At 49.3% G+C, this 18,863-nt stretch overlaps 1 protein-coding gene across 1 annotated transcript in view; it reads left to right on the top strand.

Moving 5' to 3' along the window:
- The first annotated feature begins 728 nt into the window (after nucleotides 1–728).
- The window catches only part of LY6G6C (lymphocyte antigen 6 family member G6C), a 30,568-nt gene continuing 12,433 nt past the window's right edge, over nucleotides 729–18,863 (top strand). Inside the window, exon 1 of the mRNA XM_059714103.1 lies at nucleotides 729–740. Within this exon, the coding sequence (XP_059570086.1) occupies nucleotides 729–740 (12 nt within the window). The remainder of the gene's footprint in view (nucleotides 741–18,863) is intronic.

Raw genomic sequence — 18,863 nt, 5'->3', positions numbered from 1 at the left:
TGGCTTTGTTGACCAGCACCTGCATCCAGTGATCGAGGGTTTTGGGGCTGCCAGTGCACATGCTTCCCTTCACCCTCAGGGCACACATGCCCACAATCATTTGGACCATAATGGACCGCAAGGGATCCAAGCATCACCTGATGCTCTCCTTCAGCTGCCTCACCAGTGCCTGCACATCTGGTGACAGCGACCTGCCCCAGCCAGGAACATTGATCCCCTGCAACTTCTCCATTTGCTCCTCCAGTTCCCTCACTAGGGGGATCACCTGGCTGAGGAGGGCATCGCCAGCGCTAAGGGTCTTGGTGGCCTCGAGGAAGGGCTTGAGGACTACCAAGATCTGGGAGATGGTACCCCACTCAGCTCTGTTCAGGGAGCCACTGATCCCAATCTCCCCAAGCAAGGCCATCTCATGGCTGGCCTTCTGTTGCTCCACCAGCCTCTCGAGCATCAGGTATGTGGATTCCACCGAGTCTCCGCATCCTGCAGGATTCTGTGCTGCAGGATGCTCAGCTCTGCCTTTGATGCTGCGGTGGAAGTAGTCCGACACCCTCCTGCATTTCAAAATCAGCTGGCTTGTAGCAGTAGTGGTGGCAGTGCCGTCACCAGCAGCCCTGTCCCCCACCAAGACATCCCTCACTATTAGGTGCAGCCTGTGTGCCACACAGCAGATGCCAACAAAATTGGCATCACGGACAGCCTTCACCATATTGGCCCCATTTTTGGTGAACATGAACCCGCAGGTGAGCTTGGCCTGCCCAGTGAGCCACTCCTGCACCATGCGGTTCATGACCCCCATGATCTCCCTTGTCATGTGGGATTCATCCAGCACCTCAGCTTGCAGTAGAGACCACCAACGGCCTGACTGATCACACCACTGCCTCGTCAGGGAGAGGTAGGCATGATCGCCACCCCGGCTGCTCCAGATGTCAGAGGTGAAGTGCAAGACTACCTGCGGCCCTGCCTTGCACAGCTCCTCCCTCAAGTACTCCCTGCATGCCTCATACAGGGTGGGCACCACCACCCTGCTAAAAGTAGTGCATGAGGGCACTTGGTAAAATGAAGTGCTATGAACCACCTGAACCCTGGCCGCTCAACTAGGGAGAAGGGCTGGCTATCCAGAGCAAGCATCTCCCCAGTGCTATGGGTGATCTCACTTGTTTTGGGCATGCGCCCCACTTTCTGTCCATCTTTCCCCCACTGGTCCAGGGTGGCCTGCCTCTGCTTTGGGGGTAAGAGGACTTTGGAGTGAGCGGGGGACTTCCCTTTTAGCATGCTTGCACTGGTGCCAAGCTGAGCAGGAAGAAGGGCAAGGGGTGCTGCCTCCTCAGATGCAGCAGCATCACCATGGTGGAAAAGTGTCTCACATCCTTGCCACGGCTCATGTGCCTTCGGCAGTGCTGGCAGATGGCAAACCCGGGATCATCTGCCACCTCAAAATGCTCCCACACTACACTACTCCCCCGCTTCTGGGTTGAGGTTGAGGATCCTGCCTTATCCCACTCCTCAGCAGGCTCAGGCTGAACAGCAGGAGGAGCTGCCTCAGCTGAGCCACTTGCCTCCACAACCTCAGCCTCCTCCGAGGGGCTGCTTTCCAGAGGAGACCTGCGTCTAGGGGAAATTTGGGGGGCATGGAGCACAAACTCTGATTCCCCCTCAGTCCCCAGAATTGCTTGAGCCAGCATGCTCAGCATCCCTGGTTCCAACTCCAGCTCCTCCTCTGGCAGTGGGAGGCTCACGCTGAGAGCTGAAATTGGGGTGGAAGAGGCAGTGATTCCTCTGCTGGTGCCCATTTCTGGACTGAGCAGAGGTGGTGCAGGTGCAGGGCCATCAGGTGCAGACACTGCTCCCACCGCCTGGCTTCCACTGGCAGCACCGATGTCATGGCTGCTTGGGAAGAGAATGCGTCTGTGTTTGGGACGGGGGGCGCCTTTCAGCTGTAGCTGTCTCCCTCCTCTGCCAGAAGACCTGGCACCTGCCTTTCCAGCATGCTTCATATTCATCTTTCCTGTGCTGCAAAAGGTCTGTGTGTGTGTGTCACTCCTTTTGTGCTGTGTGTTTTATTCCCTCTGTTGCATGCGTGCACTGGGCTCTTCTTTTGATTGTTTGCTTCAGTGTTAAGAGCTATGTAAAAATTGTGTGCTGTCTGTCTGTCTTCTTCTATGAATATCTGATTTTTCTTCTTTATATTGTGTGTGTATGTGCATGTGTGCAATCTGTGTGCCTCCCTGCGCAGTGATGGATCATGCTAGCAGGAAAAACACAGCTTTCTGTTTTCAAAGTTTGCACACAAAAGAAAAAGAGCAAATATAAATTGAAAGAAATTAATTGAATAGTAATAGTAATAGTAATAGCTAAGCTAAGATAAACTAAATCCTACCCAATCCTTTCTAACAACAAAAAGGAGCAGGCAAGTTCAACTACTGAGTAAAGTAACCAAGCTGAGATGCTTGAGTCTGCTAGGGTACCTTTCTCACGCAGTTCGTGAGAGGGAACAAGCTAGAAAAAGGCACAGCACACCTCCAAACAGAGGCTTTTATGCTGTTTCTAGGTCCCTCCCCCAAAACACTGTCACTAGAAAGGTAGCCAGAGAGAAATCCTTCTCACTGGCCACCTACACATGTCAGTCTCCTGGGAGGACCTGCGCCTCTGGGTAACGTTGGCCAGGATCCCTGGACTGCATTGCTCTCTGCCATGTACTTTCCCACTGAGGTTCATATATGAAAAATGCAGAGGGGTGATCTGCCCTTTCCTCTCTTCTGTTGCTGTCTCCATGGATTTGTGTGTGCACATAGTCTTGTGGAGGATATGGTGGGAAGATGGAAACAAAGCAGAGGTAGAAGAAGGGTAAATGATGACATGCAACAAGAATGTGAAGCTGGGTGTGCCCTGGTGAGCTTTGCCAGTAGGGAATAACGTTTCCTTTAGCTTTGTTCCAGAATGAAAATAGCACAACAGCTGTGTTATGAAGTTTTATTCCAGATCCACTCCATACACCCTCCCCATTTTAACCCAGGACTGGCCAGACCACAGTGAGTACTGTCCTCACTCTCTTGATGCCTTGTTGTTGTAGCCAGAACAGTCCAAGAAATATTTTCGAAGCCCTTTTTAAGTAGTATTTTCATTGGCACAGATATAAAGTTGGGAGAGATGTTAGACAAGACTTTGGCCCAAAGTGCCCTTCCTTAAGGCTGGGAAAGAAGCAGATTCAGCGTCAGCTTAATACCAAGTCATTTCTAGTAAGTTCTGTTGAACTCCATTGGGTAAATAGCAATAGTCACTTAAAGAAGTAGAAGGAACCAGCTCTAAAGTTGTGCCACATTTTCAAGCACTTGCTTTGTAGCTGACTGGTCATTTTAATGGTGTGATAATTACTCTGCTCCTGTGGCTGGCCTACATTTCTTGCCTCAGCTAAATACCAGATAAAATAGTGACTTCTGTTTCACATTACAGCAGGGTTTGGCAAAATATGGCCTGTGGGCCAAATCCAACCTGCCATGCCATTCTATCTGGCCCACAGGGCCCCTAAAAATTTAGAAAGTTAACATTTATTTTCTCCTGGCTGCTTTTCAAAGATGACAGGAACCAGGTGCAGTAGGACCCAGGGGAAGCTGACAGCAGGACTGGCAGTCCAGCACAAAGCCCACCCAGGCCTGCCCCAAACCCAGCCTCCCCCCACCCCTGCCCCTTGTATGTGTTTGCCCCCCACCATAGACATGTACCCATACCCCCCTTGTACTACCATGCATGCAAACCCCACTCCCCCCTCACACACCCCAGCCACCCTCCCCCCACACACATCCCCCTACAAACCCCATATCCACCCACATATCCACACACACACCCACATGCTCCCTCACCGCACACCCCCACACCTATCCACCCCTCCACAAACACTCCATAGATACACCCATACCCTCCCACACACCCCACATACCTACCCCACAACATACAAGCATAAGACTTCATTTTAAGCTATTGTGCAATCACCTCTATGTAAACTACACAAACACATGTAAATCAGGACAAAAATATTTTTAATCAAATTAATGACTCTTGTACATATTAGATTTTTAGAATATAATTTGGTATTTTTCTGGTTGTGATATGGCAAAACTCCTTGCTGAAAGGAGTACTTCTCGAGGCAAGGAGAAGGTGGGGGGGGGGACTTCTGGTGGCAAAGGTTGAGGGTTAGTGGGAGGGACTTCTGTAAACAAGATGACAACTAGGGGGCAGGACACCTGTCAAGGGACAGGGCTACCCAGGCAGCCATCAACAGTTTACCAAAACTCAATAAGTGTCCCTCCACCCAAAAAAATTGCCCGCCCCTGCATTACAGCCACTTCAGGAAGCAGGAAAGGTTGTAAAACTGTGGAGGAAAGCAAAGTTTTCATCTGTAGCTGCACTTGCAGAAGAGTTTGTCCTGTACAATAAAATGTGCCACCCCAAAAATCTTGTTTTTCTGAATGATGACTAGTGTTTTTCTGATCACTAGTGTATTTCTGAATGACTAGTGACTAGTGTTTTTCTGAATGATTTCTCTAGTGACTGCTGGCCAGAAGGCAGGGTAGAGGAATACCTTGTAGACTGCGGTGGCCAACTTGTGGACAGGCTACAACTAGATCTGGACAGGTTACAGAGTTGGGAGGATGGGAACAGGATGGGTTTCAACACTAACTAGTGCAAGGTGTTGCACCTGGGGAGGAAGAACCAGCAGCAGACCTACAGGCTGGGGAATTCCCTTCTTGTCAGCACAAAGGTAGAAAAATATCTTGGAGTCACTACTGAGTCCAAGATGAACATGGGCCAACAGTGTGGGGACGTGGTCAGGAAGGCTAACCGCACCTCATCATGCATCCACAGATGCATCACGAGCAGGTCCAAGGGGGTGATCCTCCCCCTCTATGTGACATAGTTCACGTCGCAGTTGGAGTACTGTGTCCAGTTCTGGGCACCACACTTCAGGGGGGTATGAACAACACGAGGAGGGTCCAGAGGAGGGCCACCCGCATGATCAGGGGGCAGCAGGGTAGGCCCTATGAGGAGAGGCTATGGGACCTAGACCTGTTCAGCCTCCACAAGAGAAGGCTGAGAGGGGATCTGGTGGCCACCTATAAACTTGCCAAGGGGGACCAGAAGGCAATGGGTCCTGTTCCCCTGAGCCCTACCGGCAGTAACAAGGAACAACAGCCGTAAGTTGATGGACAGTAGATTCAGGGTAGACATCAGGAGGCGCCACTTCACAGTCAGGGCGGCTAGGATCTGGAACCAACTTCCAAGAGACGTGGTGCTCACCCCTACCCTGGGGGTCTTCAAAAGGAGGCTACACAATCACCTAGCCAGGGTCATTTGACCCCAGCATCCTTTCCTGCCCATGGACTTGATGATCTGCTTAGGTCCTTTCCAACCCTACCCACTATGAAACTGTGAAACTAAGTGGTACAAGCAGCCTCAGTTTGTGGTATATGGCAGATTGCAGAAGCGGGGGACAGGCAGCATAGATGTGGATGGGGCAGGGAGCAGAAAACAGAGCCTCCAATCAGGCAAAAAGCAGAAAGCATCCCCTTTCACCCATGCAGCCATGCAATTCTCCTGTACTTTTCCTGAGGAGGTGCAGTGCATTTCAGCCAGGAGAGGCACTCGCCTTCCATGTTCATGTAACCCTTGGTGCATGACACTACCGTCTGCTGTGCCCAGATGTTTGGAACCTGGGGTGCCAGATAGCTTTACCCCCGCTCAGCTCACCTAGGAGTGGCCAGAGGCTCCCTGAGAGGAGGGGGATCCCTTTTACAATGGAAAGACCTTGCAGACTCAGGAGTAACTATTTACAAAATTTAATTATATACAGAAAATAATTGCTATATGCAAGCAAATATGAAATACTATCAAAAGTTTTCAATACTCTATTAACAATACACAAGGATGAGTTTATACAAAAATAACAGTTGATAATTATTTACAATGCAAAAAAAGCAGATTAAGGGGTTATCAAGGTAATGAATACAAAGCCAATAACTTATGTACTATGTTAAATACTCATTGTATTAATCCCCTAATTAATTATTTACAGCTAATAGCCAGTCACTCTGACTATTGCCCAATGGATGAAGGAAGGGGCAGTCCTTAACTCCCTAAGGTGTTTAGACACCTCCAGGACAGTTGATGAATAGCGGGTGTATGGATCACAAATTCAGACCCCTATAATCATGCCTGAGATAGGGACAGGCCTGTAAATGTTTTATTAAACAAGGGGGCAGGGATCCCTATTGTAAAATATGAGCTTCATGCTTATCCAGTAAAAACTATTGTAGAAACACAAACAATGTTGCAAGTTACACAAAATTATGATGTTAAATCATTAACCCTTTAGTTGCTTATACATAATTAAAAAACAGTATGCTGTTAAAGGAAAGGAAAACTTGGTTACAACAAAAACTATAGATCCCAGGACCGACAACTATTTTCTTAGCTATTTTCTTCAAATGCAGCAGGTTCCCCCACCACACACACACACTTCTGAATGGCCAAGGGGCCCTAGTAGTCTCACCCCCCCTGCAGATTGCCAGATGGCCCCAAACTGCTTAGATTAAAATGCATCAATTAATAGTTCCCATGGGCTTAATCCCCTGATTAAGCCCATGGAAGCTATTAATGGCCACTTAGATTGCTTAATAATGAATCAATTAATAGTTTCCATCAGCTTAATCACAGGATTAAGTCCAATGGAAGCCATTAATTGATGCTTTATTAAGCAATTAAGCACATAATTAATGTCTAAAATGAAATACCTTATTAAAATAAAGCTATGCACACCATGAATTGCATGTAATACCAACTACATACACTTTATTAATTAATACCATCTAAGCAATGAATTAAACTCTAAACTGAAATATTTTATGAAAAAGCTATGTGCAACATGAATTGTAACTAATACCAAGTATATGCACTTTATTCACTAATGCCAACTATAAACACTTTATTAAAAGACATTATAAAAAGGAGTCTACTGAAATTGAATGCTAACCTTGAGACAGGCAATTTATGCTAGGTATTAAATGCTATATATTTTAATCACCACTCTCCCTTCCCCTGTACTTCAGTATGCCAGGGCTTCTCACCCTTTTCTGTTTTGAAACCTTTTTTTTTTTTTTTGCCCCCCTCCACTCCCCTCCTCCAACTGTTCAGTGATCCTGCACTTTTTCACAGAACCTGCCCGAAATTGCAGTTGCCACAAAAATCACACAATCACAATTTCAGTATGTCCCTGTGACGGGGCAAACTCCTGGGCCAAGTCTCAGTATCAGCCCACCCTCCCATCTTTGGGCAAGCCTCCCGCCTCTCTCCTGCCACGCCTTGTTGTTAAATACATATAACATATGTAATAGTGCTGTGCGAAACAGCAGTGTTCCGTTTCGACATTTCGACGGAACAGTGTTTCATTTCAAGTTTTGTTTAATTTTGAAAATGTTGTTGCATTCCATGTTGAAATGTTTCAACTGCCGGGCATAGGGGTGGGGGTAGAGTGGGGGCAGACCAAAAGTGGCAGGGGGAGTTGAGCCAGGCAGGACCCATAGTGGTGGGGGAAATGGAAATGGGGGAAGAGAGGAGTAGAGTGGGGCTGGACCCTGAGCGGTAAAGGTGGGGGCATGGGGCCCAACATGGGGGGAGGTAGAGCAGGACTGGACCCAGAGTGGCAGGGGGGAGGGGGGTAGATCAGGGATGGATCTGAACTGGCGAGGGACCAGGGGTTAGAGCGGGGATGGACCTGGAGTGGTGGGGTGGGGGAGGGAGCATGTATGTATATAGGTATATGTATGTGTATATATATGTATATATACGCACACATACACACAACTCAACAGAGTAACAACTGACGAGCCCAAATAATCATGCATCCCTGTCCTATTTACACACACACACACACACACACACGTACACATATGTGTATATGTGTCTGTTTGTGTGCGGGTAGGACAGGAGTGGGTGATTATTTGGGCTCAAGGGCTATTTAAGGAACTTTGAGCTGTTGTGGGGCAGTGGCAGGGGTACTTACCTAGCCTTGGGCCTCCATCACAACTCTTTACAGCATCTAGCAGGGAGCGGGGGGAGGACTCTAGAGAGATGCCACTTGATCCTATCAGACCCTGGGTCCCTCTGCCTCATACCACCACTGGGTACACCAGAAGAAGCGGGCAGGTTGGGTCTCTGTGGAGACTGGCAGAGGAGCCCCATGGGCAGGGTGCATGGCCAGGTGGATGGGTAGGGCTGGAAGCAGGCAGTGAGGAGCAGCCTCCAGGAGTGGGATGAGAGGGTGGGTCTGGATAGTGGGGCAGCGATAGTCTAATAAGGGGGTATGGGTGCAACAAGGGGGTACTGAGTCTAATGAGGAATGTCTTATAGCTAATGCAAGGAACTGGGGTCTAACAAGGAGTTTCTTGTGTCTTATGAGAGGATTTGGGGCAGGGGCAGGCAATTATTTCAGGCACAGCGCCGCTTACTGAGTTTTGGCAAGCCATTGAAGGCCACATGACAGGCAGCCAGGGGCAGATATATATTAATTTTGTCAATTTTTTAGGAGCCCCATGGGCCAGATAGAATGGCCTGGTGGGCTGCATCCAGCCCACTGGCTACATTTTGCCCATCCCTGATCTGGGGTCTAACAAAAGGCCATGGGCTCTCTGCCTTGCTGCCCCACACTGGGGCCTCCACAGCCCAGCGGGTGCAACCTGTTGTGGCTGGGCAGAGCACGGCCATGAAGAAAGGCTGCCCACTGCTGCAAGCTCCACAGTGCCCTAGTAAAGAGTCACCCCTGCCCCTGGGAGTGCAAGCAGCAGTGAGGAGCCAGCCCCAGCCCATGCCCCCCCAGACAAGCTTCCTGTGGCCCCTTCCTGCTCTCCACTGGGGCCCTGTAGCAGGTGTGATCCCAGGCCCCAAGCCCCACATACTGCCTGGCTGGGCAGCAGCCCCAGCCCTGCTTAATTCCCACCCTCCCCCATCCCTATGGAGGCCTCAATCCCCCCTGATTTACCTGGAAGCTGCTCTCCAGGATGCCTGGGGCCATAGGCATGCACATGGCACCCCCTGCCTGGGTCTAATGAGGATTCCTTGAGTCTAATGATTTGTGTTGTGAGTCGAACAAGAGGGACAGGGTCTAATGAAGGGTCAGTGTTGAGTCTAACGAGGGGTGTCTTGTCTGGGGGGGAGGCCTGGTGTCTAACAAGGAGTGTCTTGGGTCAACCAAAGGGTGCCAGCTCTAATGAGGGAGCTTGAGTCTAATGAGGGTGGGGAACCAGGGAGATGCCAAAACCCTTTTGAAGAAGACTTGGGCATTTTGTGATATGGCACCGCCATCTACTGGGCATGAATGGAAGTGGCCAAGATGATGAGGGGAGGGACGGATAGCCATCTGCAACCAATAGAAACAAAGGGGTGGGCTCTTACAGTATGTCCCAGAAAGCAAGATAAAAAACTATTGTCCCAGTGAGGCCCAGTAGGTGCAGACTGGGCAATCAGTCTAGGGAGGAGTGGGAGCCTCACTGCCTGATGAGCCAGGGAAGGGCAGTGTTCAAACAAAAGGTGTGTGTGTTTGTGTCTGTGTACCTGTGATACCTAGGTTGCATCTGTGTGGGTGTGTGTAGGGCGGTGTCAGATGCCTGCAGGGGGCTGAGTCAGAGACCTGGGTTCAGCACGGTGTGTGCACATGTGTGACCCAGATACCTGAGATCTGTGTGTGTGTGTGTGTGTGTGTGTGTCTGCATCTGTGTCTGTGTGATCCCCAGATGCTTGGGGTCCATATGGCACATGTTTGTATGACAGAGAGAGACACAGATAGAGTGAAAACCAGACGCCTGGTTTGTGGTGTATGTCTGTGCACGTGCCTGTGTTGGATACCTGGGTTGTACGTGTGCATGTGCACGTGTGCGGGCATGTGCATGTGTTGAAAAACAAAAAAAGGGAGAGGCGCTATCTTATTTTGTTTTCCAGAAAACCACCCTGATTTGGATGCCGATGTATGGAAGTAATGTTATTCATTGGGTTAAGCAGAGTTTATCCAACTGCAGTTACAGCAGTGGCCAGTGACAGTATACAGGCGGTCCTGGACTTACAATGTTTTGAGTTACAATGTTTCATGCTTACAACATTTATAAATTGACACCCTAGTTCAACTTTCTGACATCCCTTTCAACTTTACAATGCTTGATCTGATGCAACGCCACACCAGCGAACAAGTTCGCTGTATTGCCCATCTCCCTGGAGAACATCTGTCCAAACTTGCTTGGACACTTTCTTTAAGAAAGCAGACAAGACTCCAGAAAAACCTGCAGCCAAGACTCCTGAGAAGACACCAGCCAAGAGCCTTTCAAAAAGTCCAGCAAAGTCACCTCAAAGAAGTCCTTCCAAATCAATATGATTGCTATTTACAAAATAAATGCATTAATGTAGCTATATTACTCATCTATAATTGATTGAGTACAAAATTCTGAGATATTTTTCATGAAAACAGGGTATTGGGAACCAATGGTTCCTTGGTTCAGGAACCAATCCACCATTTATAACATTGTTTCTTATGAGAAAATTGATTCTGAGTTACAACGTTTTGACTTAAGACACTGTTTTCAGGAACCAATTGTGTTGTAAGTCCAAGGACTGCTTGTTCTATGCAAATGGCTTGGGGGCCTTTGTGAATCATGTATATGAGCAGCACAACCCTTGTGTTTGGCTGAGAGCAGAAACGGGGTTAGAAGTTACTAAAAGCCACTGGACGGTGGCTCTGAGAGTGCTACACCTTTCACTGCCAATAGCACAAAAACAGGCTGGGTCCAACAGGTACAGAAAGAATGGATTCAAGAGGGAGTTAGAGTGAATAATACACTATGTGGTTTGGCATAGTCTCATGATGCAGAAAAAAAACCTATCCAGGAAAGTGGGAAGTGATTCTTCCCCTCTATTCAGCACTTGTGAGGCCACATCTGGAGTCCTGTGTCCAGTTTTGCCCCGCTCCCCCCACTACAGAAAGGAGGTGGACAAGTTTGAGACTCCCGTGGAGGGCAACAAAATTGGTCCAGGGGCTGGGGCACATGACTTCTGAGAAGAGGCTGAGGGAACTGAGCTTATTTAGTCAAGAGAAGATGTCTGAACAGCAGCCTTCAACTACCTGAAGCGGGGTTGCAAAGAGGTTGGAGCTGGACAGTCTCACTGGTGGTAGCTGACAGAACAAGGACCAACATTTTCAAGCTGCAGCAAGTGAAGTTTCGGTTTAGATATTATTAACATCTCCCTTACGACGAAGGTGGTGAAGCACTGGAGCAGGTTACCCAGAGAGGTGGTGGATGCTCCATCCCAAGAGGTTTTGAAGACCCAGGAAGACAGAGCCTTGGCTTGGATGATCTAATTGGGGCTGGTTCTGCTTTGAGTTGGACTAGATGTGTCCTCCTGAGGTCTTTGCCAACCCTTATCTCATATGATCCTATCTGAATATAACACATACAATTCAAATTGGGACTCAGGCTTTCTTGCGAGCCAGTGCCAAAGCACTAAGCAAGCTTATTGTTCCTTCTGATAACAGAAGTAGGGTGACCATAATTATTTTACGGATATCCAGGATTGCAGGTGGGGAGCACAAGGGGCTGCATGCATGTGTGCATACACACAAACATGCGCAAGCGCGTGCGCACACTATGCACACACAGCCCCAACCCAACAGCTCCCTGGTTCCTGCCCATCGAGGATGTTTGCTTTAATGTCCTTCAATAGCCAGGATGCTGAGACACCCTCCAAAATCCAGGACTGTCCTGGCCAAGCTGGAACATATGGTTACATATAAAGGATTTCATGAGTGACTTATTTCCTCCCCATCATAGAAATACACATGGATGAACAAGGCCTAGTAAATCACAGCGAGAAATTGTTACTTCCCACAGCTGACCCCATCCCACAACAAACCCAGGAGATGGACTAGATGCAAAAAGAAGGAAAGACCCCTGGGCTGGCTCTCCTGGAAGAAATCACCTTGCACCCAATACTCGAAACACTAAGTCTGGTACTAATGATCCTACAAGGTGGGACTGTGATTATGCTAATTGGAATATACTACTATCAACATCACCAAAACCAGAACACTAGCCTAGATGGAAAAGGGACTGACTTCAGCTCTGCACAGGGCCAGCATTACCAATGAGGCTCACTTTACCTAATACTGCTACTCAGTCATTAACCAGTGGGTTTGCATTATGCTTTATGCTGTCGTGAAGTCTAGCAAGGTGTTGTTAATCAGATGTTACTCAGCTGAGTTGTGTGTGTATGTGTGTGTATACATATACACAATCAGAGCTCGTGGTAGAGGTAATATCTTTTATTAGACCAACAAGTTTTTTGCAAAAAAAGATTCTTTAATTGTAAGCTTTGAGGCACAGACACCCTTCATCAGGCATCAGAGAAAAGATTATAAAAGTTCTCCTGGGTAGAAATTAATGTTCATATTTCATAGGATTTCACAGAGGAGTCAGTAGATAGAAAGCTCCTGTGGGCAGGCAGTTCTTAGCTGGTGAAGAGTCTCTCAGCTCTCTTGTGAGGCTCTGTTATGATGCAAATTACCTTGAACCAAGGCAAGAGCAGTATCTCTGGTTTCTCTGGGTTCAGGTGGTCACAGTTGCTTCCTGCTTGGGAAAATATGAAGATTGCATTTTAAAAATCAGCTAAAATTCGATATCTTCCATGTGTCAGGTATCCAGGTTGTGGCCGTATTGGTCTAGAATATTTTTGAAAAAATCTTGTTGGTCTAATAAAAGATATCACCTGTACACATACAACTCAATGGAGTGACAACTGATGAGCCCAAATAATCCCCTATCATTGTCCTAAACACACACCCACACACACAGACACACACATATGTGTACGTGTGTGTATGTGTTTGTAGGACAGGGAGGGCCATTTTAGGAGTTCTGATGAGCTGTTGTGGGGCAGTGTGTGGGTACTTACCCAGACTTGGCATCTCATCACAACTGTTTACACCATAGTTTCTCAACCTATGGTACGCGTACCCCTGGGGGTACACGAGAAACTGGCAGGAGGTACGTGTGTGCCAAAAACCCACATAGCAAGGGAGCACCACCACTCCCCCCACTGCTGCTGGGTTCGCGTCCATCCACTAGCCCCCCCCCCCGGAAGCTGGCTACAGGCTGCTGCAGGAGGGGAAGGGTGGGCACACAGGTACCCACACACTCCCTGCCAACCCAGCCACAGGCAGGTAAGTTTCTTTCTTTATCCTGCCTGGGCTTGTGGGGAATGACAGGCCAAGACCCCCACAGTGCAGGAGGGAGTGCGGTAGGGCCAGGGCACCGTGGGACCCAGTTCATTGTATGTGGGAGGGAGCAGGCTGCCACTGCAGGCTGGGGCTGGCGGCAGCACCAGACTCTTCCCAGAGCTCGGGGTGGGCTGCAGTGATGGGAGGGGGGCTGCTGCCACCCCAGTATTCACCATAGCCCTCCCCAACCTGCCCCCTCAGCACCACTGCCGAATGCCAGGAAAAGCCCAGTACTGCTGCCGGCCCCTGCCTGTAGTCAGCCTGGGCTCTGGGGAGCTGCAGCAGGCGGGCAGGCTGCAAACAGCTGCACTGGGCTCTGCAGCCCCGGCATCCACTCCATACTGGCAACTGCATGCGCACCTTGGAGCAGAGAGAGGGGATAGGTCCTGAGGCAGCACAACCCTCCCCCTCTCTCTGCTCTGATACACACATGCAGTCACCAGTATGGAGCGGATGCCGGGGCTGTGGAGCCTGGTGCAGCTGTTTGCAGCCTGCCCGCTGCCTGTTGCAGCTGCCCAGAGCCCAGGCTGGCTACTGGTGGAGGCTGGCAGTGGCACCGGGCTTTTCTGGGCTGCCCTGCCTCAGGGACCCCCCTCACCATGCACTCCAAGGCGTGTGATGCTGGAGCCCAGAGCATCTCTTTGCAGCCTCCTGACTGTAACCAGCCCAGCCTCTGGGTAGTTGCTGCCAGCCATGGATCCTGGGCTGCTTGCAGCAGGGCTTTCAGTCTCCTAGCTGCCTGCTGGGAACAGCCTGGGCTCCATGGCTGGCAGCAGCTGCCTCCCTGTTTGTCTTTCTCTAGCCCTCTTTTCCTATCTCTCTCACCCCTTCCTCCTCTCAAAACTATGGCAAAAAAATTGGCACGCCATGCATTGCACAGCACTTTAAATTCCCCAGTAATAATTTGGCATGCCGTGCTTTGCACAGCACTGGGTTCAGTGCTCCTAGTTGTGGCCAACATCACCTCTAGCCCAGGTATGTACTTGAGTTGTGCACCCCTGGTGTAAAACGTGGCAAACCAACCCACACTAGATCAGATATCTGTCATATCGCAGCCTTATATACACAACCCTTCTTCCAATATATGACACACATTACTCTGTAGATATAAAATCCCCTGGAAAATTGTGTTGGGGTAATTATTAAACTTTTCAGAAGTTAGGGAGCATTTGCTACTTAAAAAGTTAAGAAACACTAGTTTACACCATCTGGCAATGGGGTGGGGGTCCTGAGGAGATGACAATTGATTCTATCAGATCCCAGGCCTGTCTGCCTTGTACCCACCACCAGCTGCAACAGCTGAAGTCAGCAGGTTGAGTCTCTGTGGAGACCCATCTTGGGTCTAATGAGGACTCCTTGAGTCTAATGATTGGTATTGTGGGTTGAACAAGGGGAATGGGGTCTAATGAAGTGTGTTAAGTCTAACAAGGGGTGCCTTTTGTCTAACGGGGGGACTAGAGACTAACAAGGTGTGTCTTGGGTGAACCAAAGTGTGTCAAGTCTAATGAGAGGACATGAGTCTGTCAGTATGTCGGTAGCAAAAGGAGGATCAGGGAAAGTGTGGGTCCCTTACTGAATAGGGGAGGCAACCCTGTGACAGGGGCTGCAGAAAAGGCTGAAGTATTCACTGCCTCTTTTGTCTCAGTCTTCACAGGCAAGGTCAGCTCCCAGACTACTGCACCTGGCAGCACAGTTTAGGAAGGAGGTGAGCAGCCCTGAATGGTGAAAGAACAGGTTAGGGACTACTTAGAAAATTTAGCCATGTATGAGTCCATGGGACCGGATGGGATGTACCCAGGGGGGTGCTAAGAGAATTGGCTTATGTGATTGCAGAGATATTGGCCATCGTCTTTGAAAACTGATGGTGATCAGAAGAGATCCCAAATAACTGGAAAAGGGCAAACATAGTGCCCATATTTAAGAAAGGGAAGAAGGAGGATCCAGGGAACTATAGACCAGTCAGCCTCACCTCAGTCCCTGGAAAAATCATGGAGCAGATCCTCAAGGAAACCTTTGCTAAGCACTTGAAGAACAAGAATGTGACTAGGAACAGTCGGCATGGATTCATCAGGGGCAAGTCATGCCTAACCAATCTTATTGCCTTCTATGACTGGCTCTGTGGATGAGGGGAGCAAGGCTTTTGATATGGTCTCCCACAGCAATCTCAAAAGCAAGCTAAGGAAGTATGGGCTGGATGAATGGACTGTCAGGTGGATAAAAAACTCTCTGGAGCATTGGGCTAAGAGAGTAATAATCAATGGTTAATGTCTACTTGGGAGCTGGTATCAAATGGAGTGCCCCAGAGGTCAGACCTGGGGCCAGTTTTGTTCAATGTCTTCAACAATGACTTGGAAGATGGCACAGAGTGCATCCTCAGCATGTTTGCAGATGACACCAAGCTGGGGGGAGCAGTAGATACGCTGGAGGGTAGGGCTAGGATTCAGTGACCTAGATGAATTGGAGGACTGGGCCAGCAGTGTGCCCTTGTTGCCAAGAAAGCTAATGGCATAATGGGCTGCATTGGTAGGTGTGTTGCCAGCAGGTTGGGGGAAGTGATTCTTCCTCTCTATGGTCAGCACTGGTGAGGCCACATCTGGAGTCCTCTGTTCAGTTGTAGCCCCCACACTACAGAAAAGATGTGGACAAATTGGAGAGAGTCCAGCAGAGGGCAACAGAAATAGTGAGGGGCCTGGGGGTCGTGACTTGTGAGGATAGACTGAGGGAACTGGGCTTATTGAGTCTAGAAAAGAGAAGACCAAGGGGGTATTTAATAGCAGCCTTCAAGTCCCTGAAGCGGGGTTCGAAAGAGGATGCAGCTGGACTGTTCTCAGTGGTCGCAGATGGCAGGACAAAGAGCAATGGGCTCAAGTAGCAGCAAGGGAGGTTGAGGTTGGACATTAGGCAGAACTTTCCCATGAGGAGGATAGTAAAACACCAGAACAGGTTAACCAGAGAGGCAGTGGAGTCTTCATCCTTGGAGGTTTTCAAGACATGGCTTGACAAAGCGTTAGCTGGGATGATGTAGTTAGAGCTGGTCCTGCTTTGAGCAGGGGGTTGGACGATGTGACCTCCTGAGGTCCCTTCCAACCTCATTGGCTGTAATTCCTTGAGTCTAATGAGGGCAGAGAACCAGGGGGTGCTGAAACAACCCTTTTGAGGAAGACTTGGGTGTTTTGTGATATGGCGCTGCCATCTACTGGGATTGAATGGAAGTAGCCAAGATGATAGGCCAGTGGGGGCACTGACAGCCAGCCACAGCCAATAGGAACAAAGGGGCAGACTCTTAAAGTAAATCCTGGAAAGCATGATAAAAACCAGTGAGGCTCAGTAGGTGCAGACCAGGCAACTGATCTGGGGAGGACTGGGGTCTTCAGGGCCTGATGATCATGGGGAGGGGGATGTTCAAAGCAAGAGGTGTGTGTGTTTGTGTCTGTGTGCCTGTGATACCTGGGGTGTGTGTCTCTGTGTGTAGGGGGCGTGTCTGTGACACCTCGGTTGTGTGCCGGGGGGGGGGAGGGTGCGTGTCTGTGATACCTGGGTTGTGTCTCTATGTGTTTGGGGGCAGGGGGTGTCAGATGGCTGCAGGGGGCTGAGTCAGAGCCCTGGGTTCTGCGTTGTGTGTGTGCACATTCATGTCCCATACACTTGGGTTGTGAGTGTGTGTGTGACATGTGTGCCTGGCACCTCAGTTGTGTGCATGTGTGTGTGGAAGGGGTATCTAACACACAGGTTCTGTGTGTGTGGGTGTGTGTATGTGTGTCCCAGGTGCCTGAGTTCTGTGTGTGTGTGTATGTATGGGTGCCTCTCAGGTAGCTAGGCTGTGTGTCTGTGCCTGCATCTATGTCTGTGTGTTCTGCACACCTGGGCTCTGAGCATGTGTCTGTCTATGTCTGTGTGTGTGTGCGCATGTGTGCCAGGCACCTGGGTTGTGTGTGCGTGTGTGAAGGAGGTGTCTGGCACAGTTTCTGTGTGTTGGAGAGGGCGGGGGTATATTCCAGATGCCTGAGTTCTGTGCATGTGTATGTGTGTGGGTGTCACTCAGGTACCTAAGTTGTGTGTCTGTGTCTGTATCTGTGTCTGTGTGTCCTGAGTACCTGGGTTGTGTGTGCATGTGTGTATGTGATACAGATGCTATGTGATGCGTGTGACAGAGAGGCAGATAGGATGAAACCCTGAAACCTGGGTTGTGGTGTGTATTTAAAAATAAGAAAAAGGAGAGGCACTATTTTATTTTGTTTTCCAGAAAACCACGCTGATTTGCATGATGATGTATGGAAGTAACGTTGTTGGCTGGGTTAAGCAGAGTTTATTCCAACTGCAGTTACAGCAGTGGCCAACGATGGTCTACTACATGAGCAGCATGGGGACCTTTATGAATATTGTATACAAGCAGCATGACCCTGGTATTCCCCTGATGGCACAAACAGGCTAGAAGTTACTACAAACCACTGAATGGTGGCTCTGTGAGTCCTACACCTCTTTCACTGCCAATAGCACAAAAAGGGGCTGGGTCCAATGTGTACCGAAAGAATGGGGGGAGTTTGAGTGAATAATACTGTCACTGGGTCAATCTCACCTCCTGCAGTAGGTTAGTAAGTCCCAGTGACCAGGTTTCTCCTAGCCTCTGATAGGGTAACCTGGCTCATTCCCTTCCCCAGGGGAAGCTGTTCCTGTCCTCACTTAGTCTCACCCACCATGACTTTGATGGAGAAATTACAGGAGCGATGATCCATCTGAGAACAGTCAATCCTCAAGTGGGGAAGACCATCAGCAAAATACCACCAGTCCTGCTCAACACTGTGTCTTCCAGGACTACTTGGCTGCCCTTAGAGGCCAAATCTGGGAGCTCCTCCAACCCCTACACTCCTGCCTCGTACTTCCAGTCTTATAATTATTCAAAGTCTTGTCTGAGCACAGCGTCATAGCTGAAGGTGCCTGATTTGGCTCCTGGTATACCCAAGAGTCTGTTCTTTACAGGTATAATGAAGGGTGATCAGCTTGGCTGCTTCTCACCTATCTGGTGATTGGCATACTCTGTTGCTTGCCTACCACTGTGCCTCAATTTTGGGGGCTTTATGGGACATCCCGCTGGCTCTCAGCTCCAATCACCTGTTATCTCTGCTGCACAGCTGTGGCTTGCATTCCCTGCTGAAAAAATGACTAGCTCTTGATTAATTGGCTCTCCACTCAGCAGCAGGGCTGGCATGAGGCTCTGGCCCTGCCTTAATCAGAAAACCTGCTCATGCTGGCACACACCTCTGGCATCAGCCTCCAGCCCCATGAGTCACCCCTGTGCAGCTGTGGAGAATTAAGGATCTTGCCCTGACTCTCCCGGCTTCATGCTAGTTTTAGCATCCAGATACATCCTGGGTGCCCAGGCAGTTAGGGTGGACATGCGAGTGGGGCTTTTCTCCTCTTTGCCCCTCCAGCTCTACCACAAATACACTATGTGGTTTAGGGCAGTCTCATGTTATGATACAAGGAAAAACCTGTTCAGGAAACTGGGAAATGATTCTTCCCTTCTATTCCTCACTGGTTAGGCCACATCTGGAGTTCT

Source organism: Alligator mississippiensis, chromosome 11 (assembly GCF_030867095.1).
Source record: "Alligator mississippiensis isolate rAllMis1 chromosome 11, rAllMis1, whole genome shotgun sequence".
Classification (NCBI taxonomy): domain Eukaryota; kingdom Metazoa; phylum Chordata; order Crocodylia; family Alligatoridae; genus Alligator; species Alligator mississippiensis.
The sequence above is the reverse complement of the archived record's forward strand: the minus strand, read 5'-3'. Positions and strand labels throughout refer to the sequence as shown.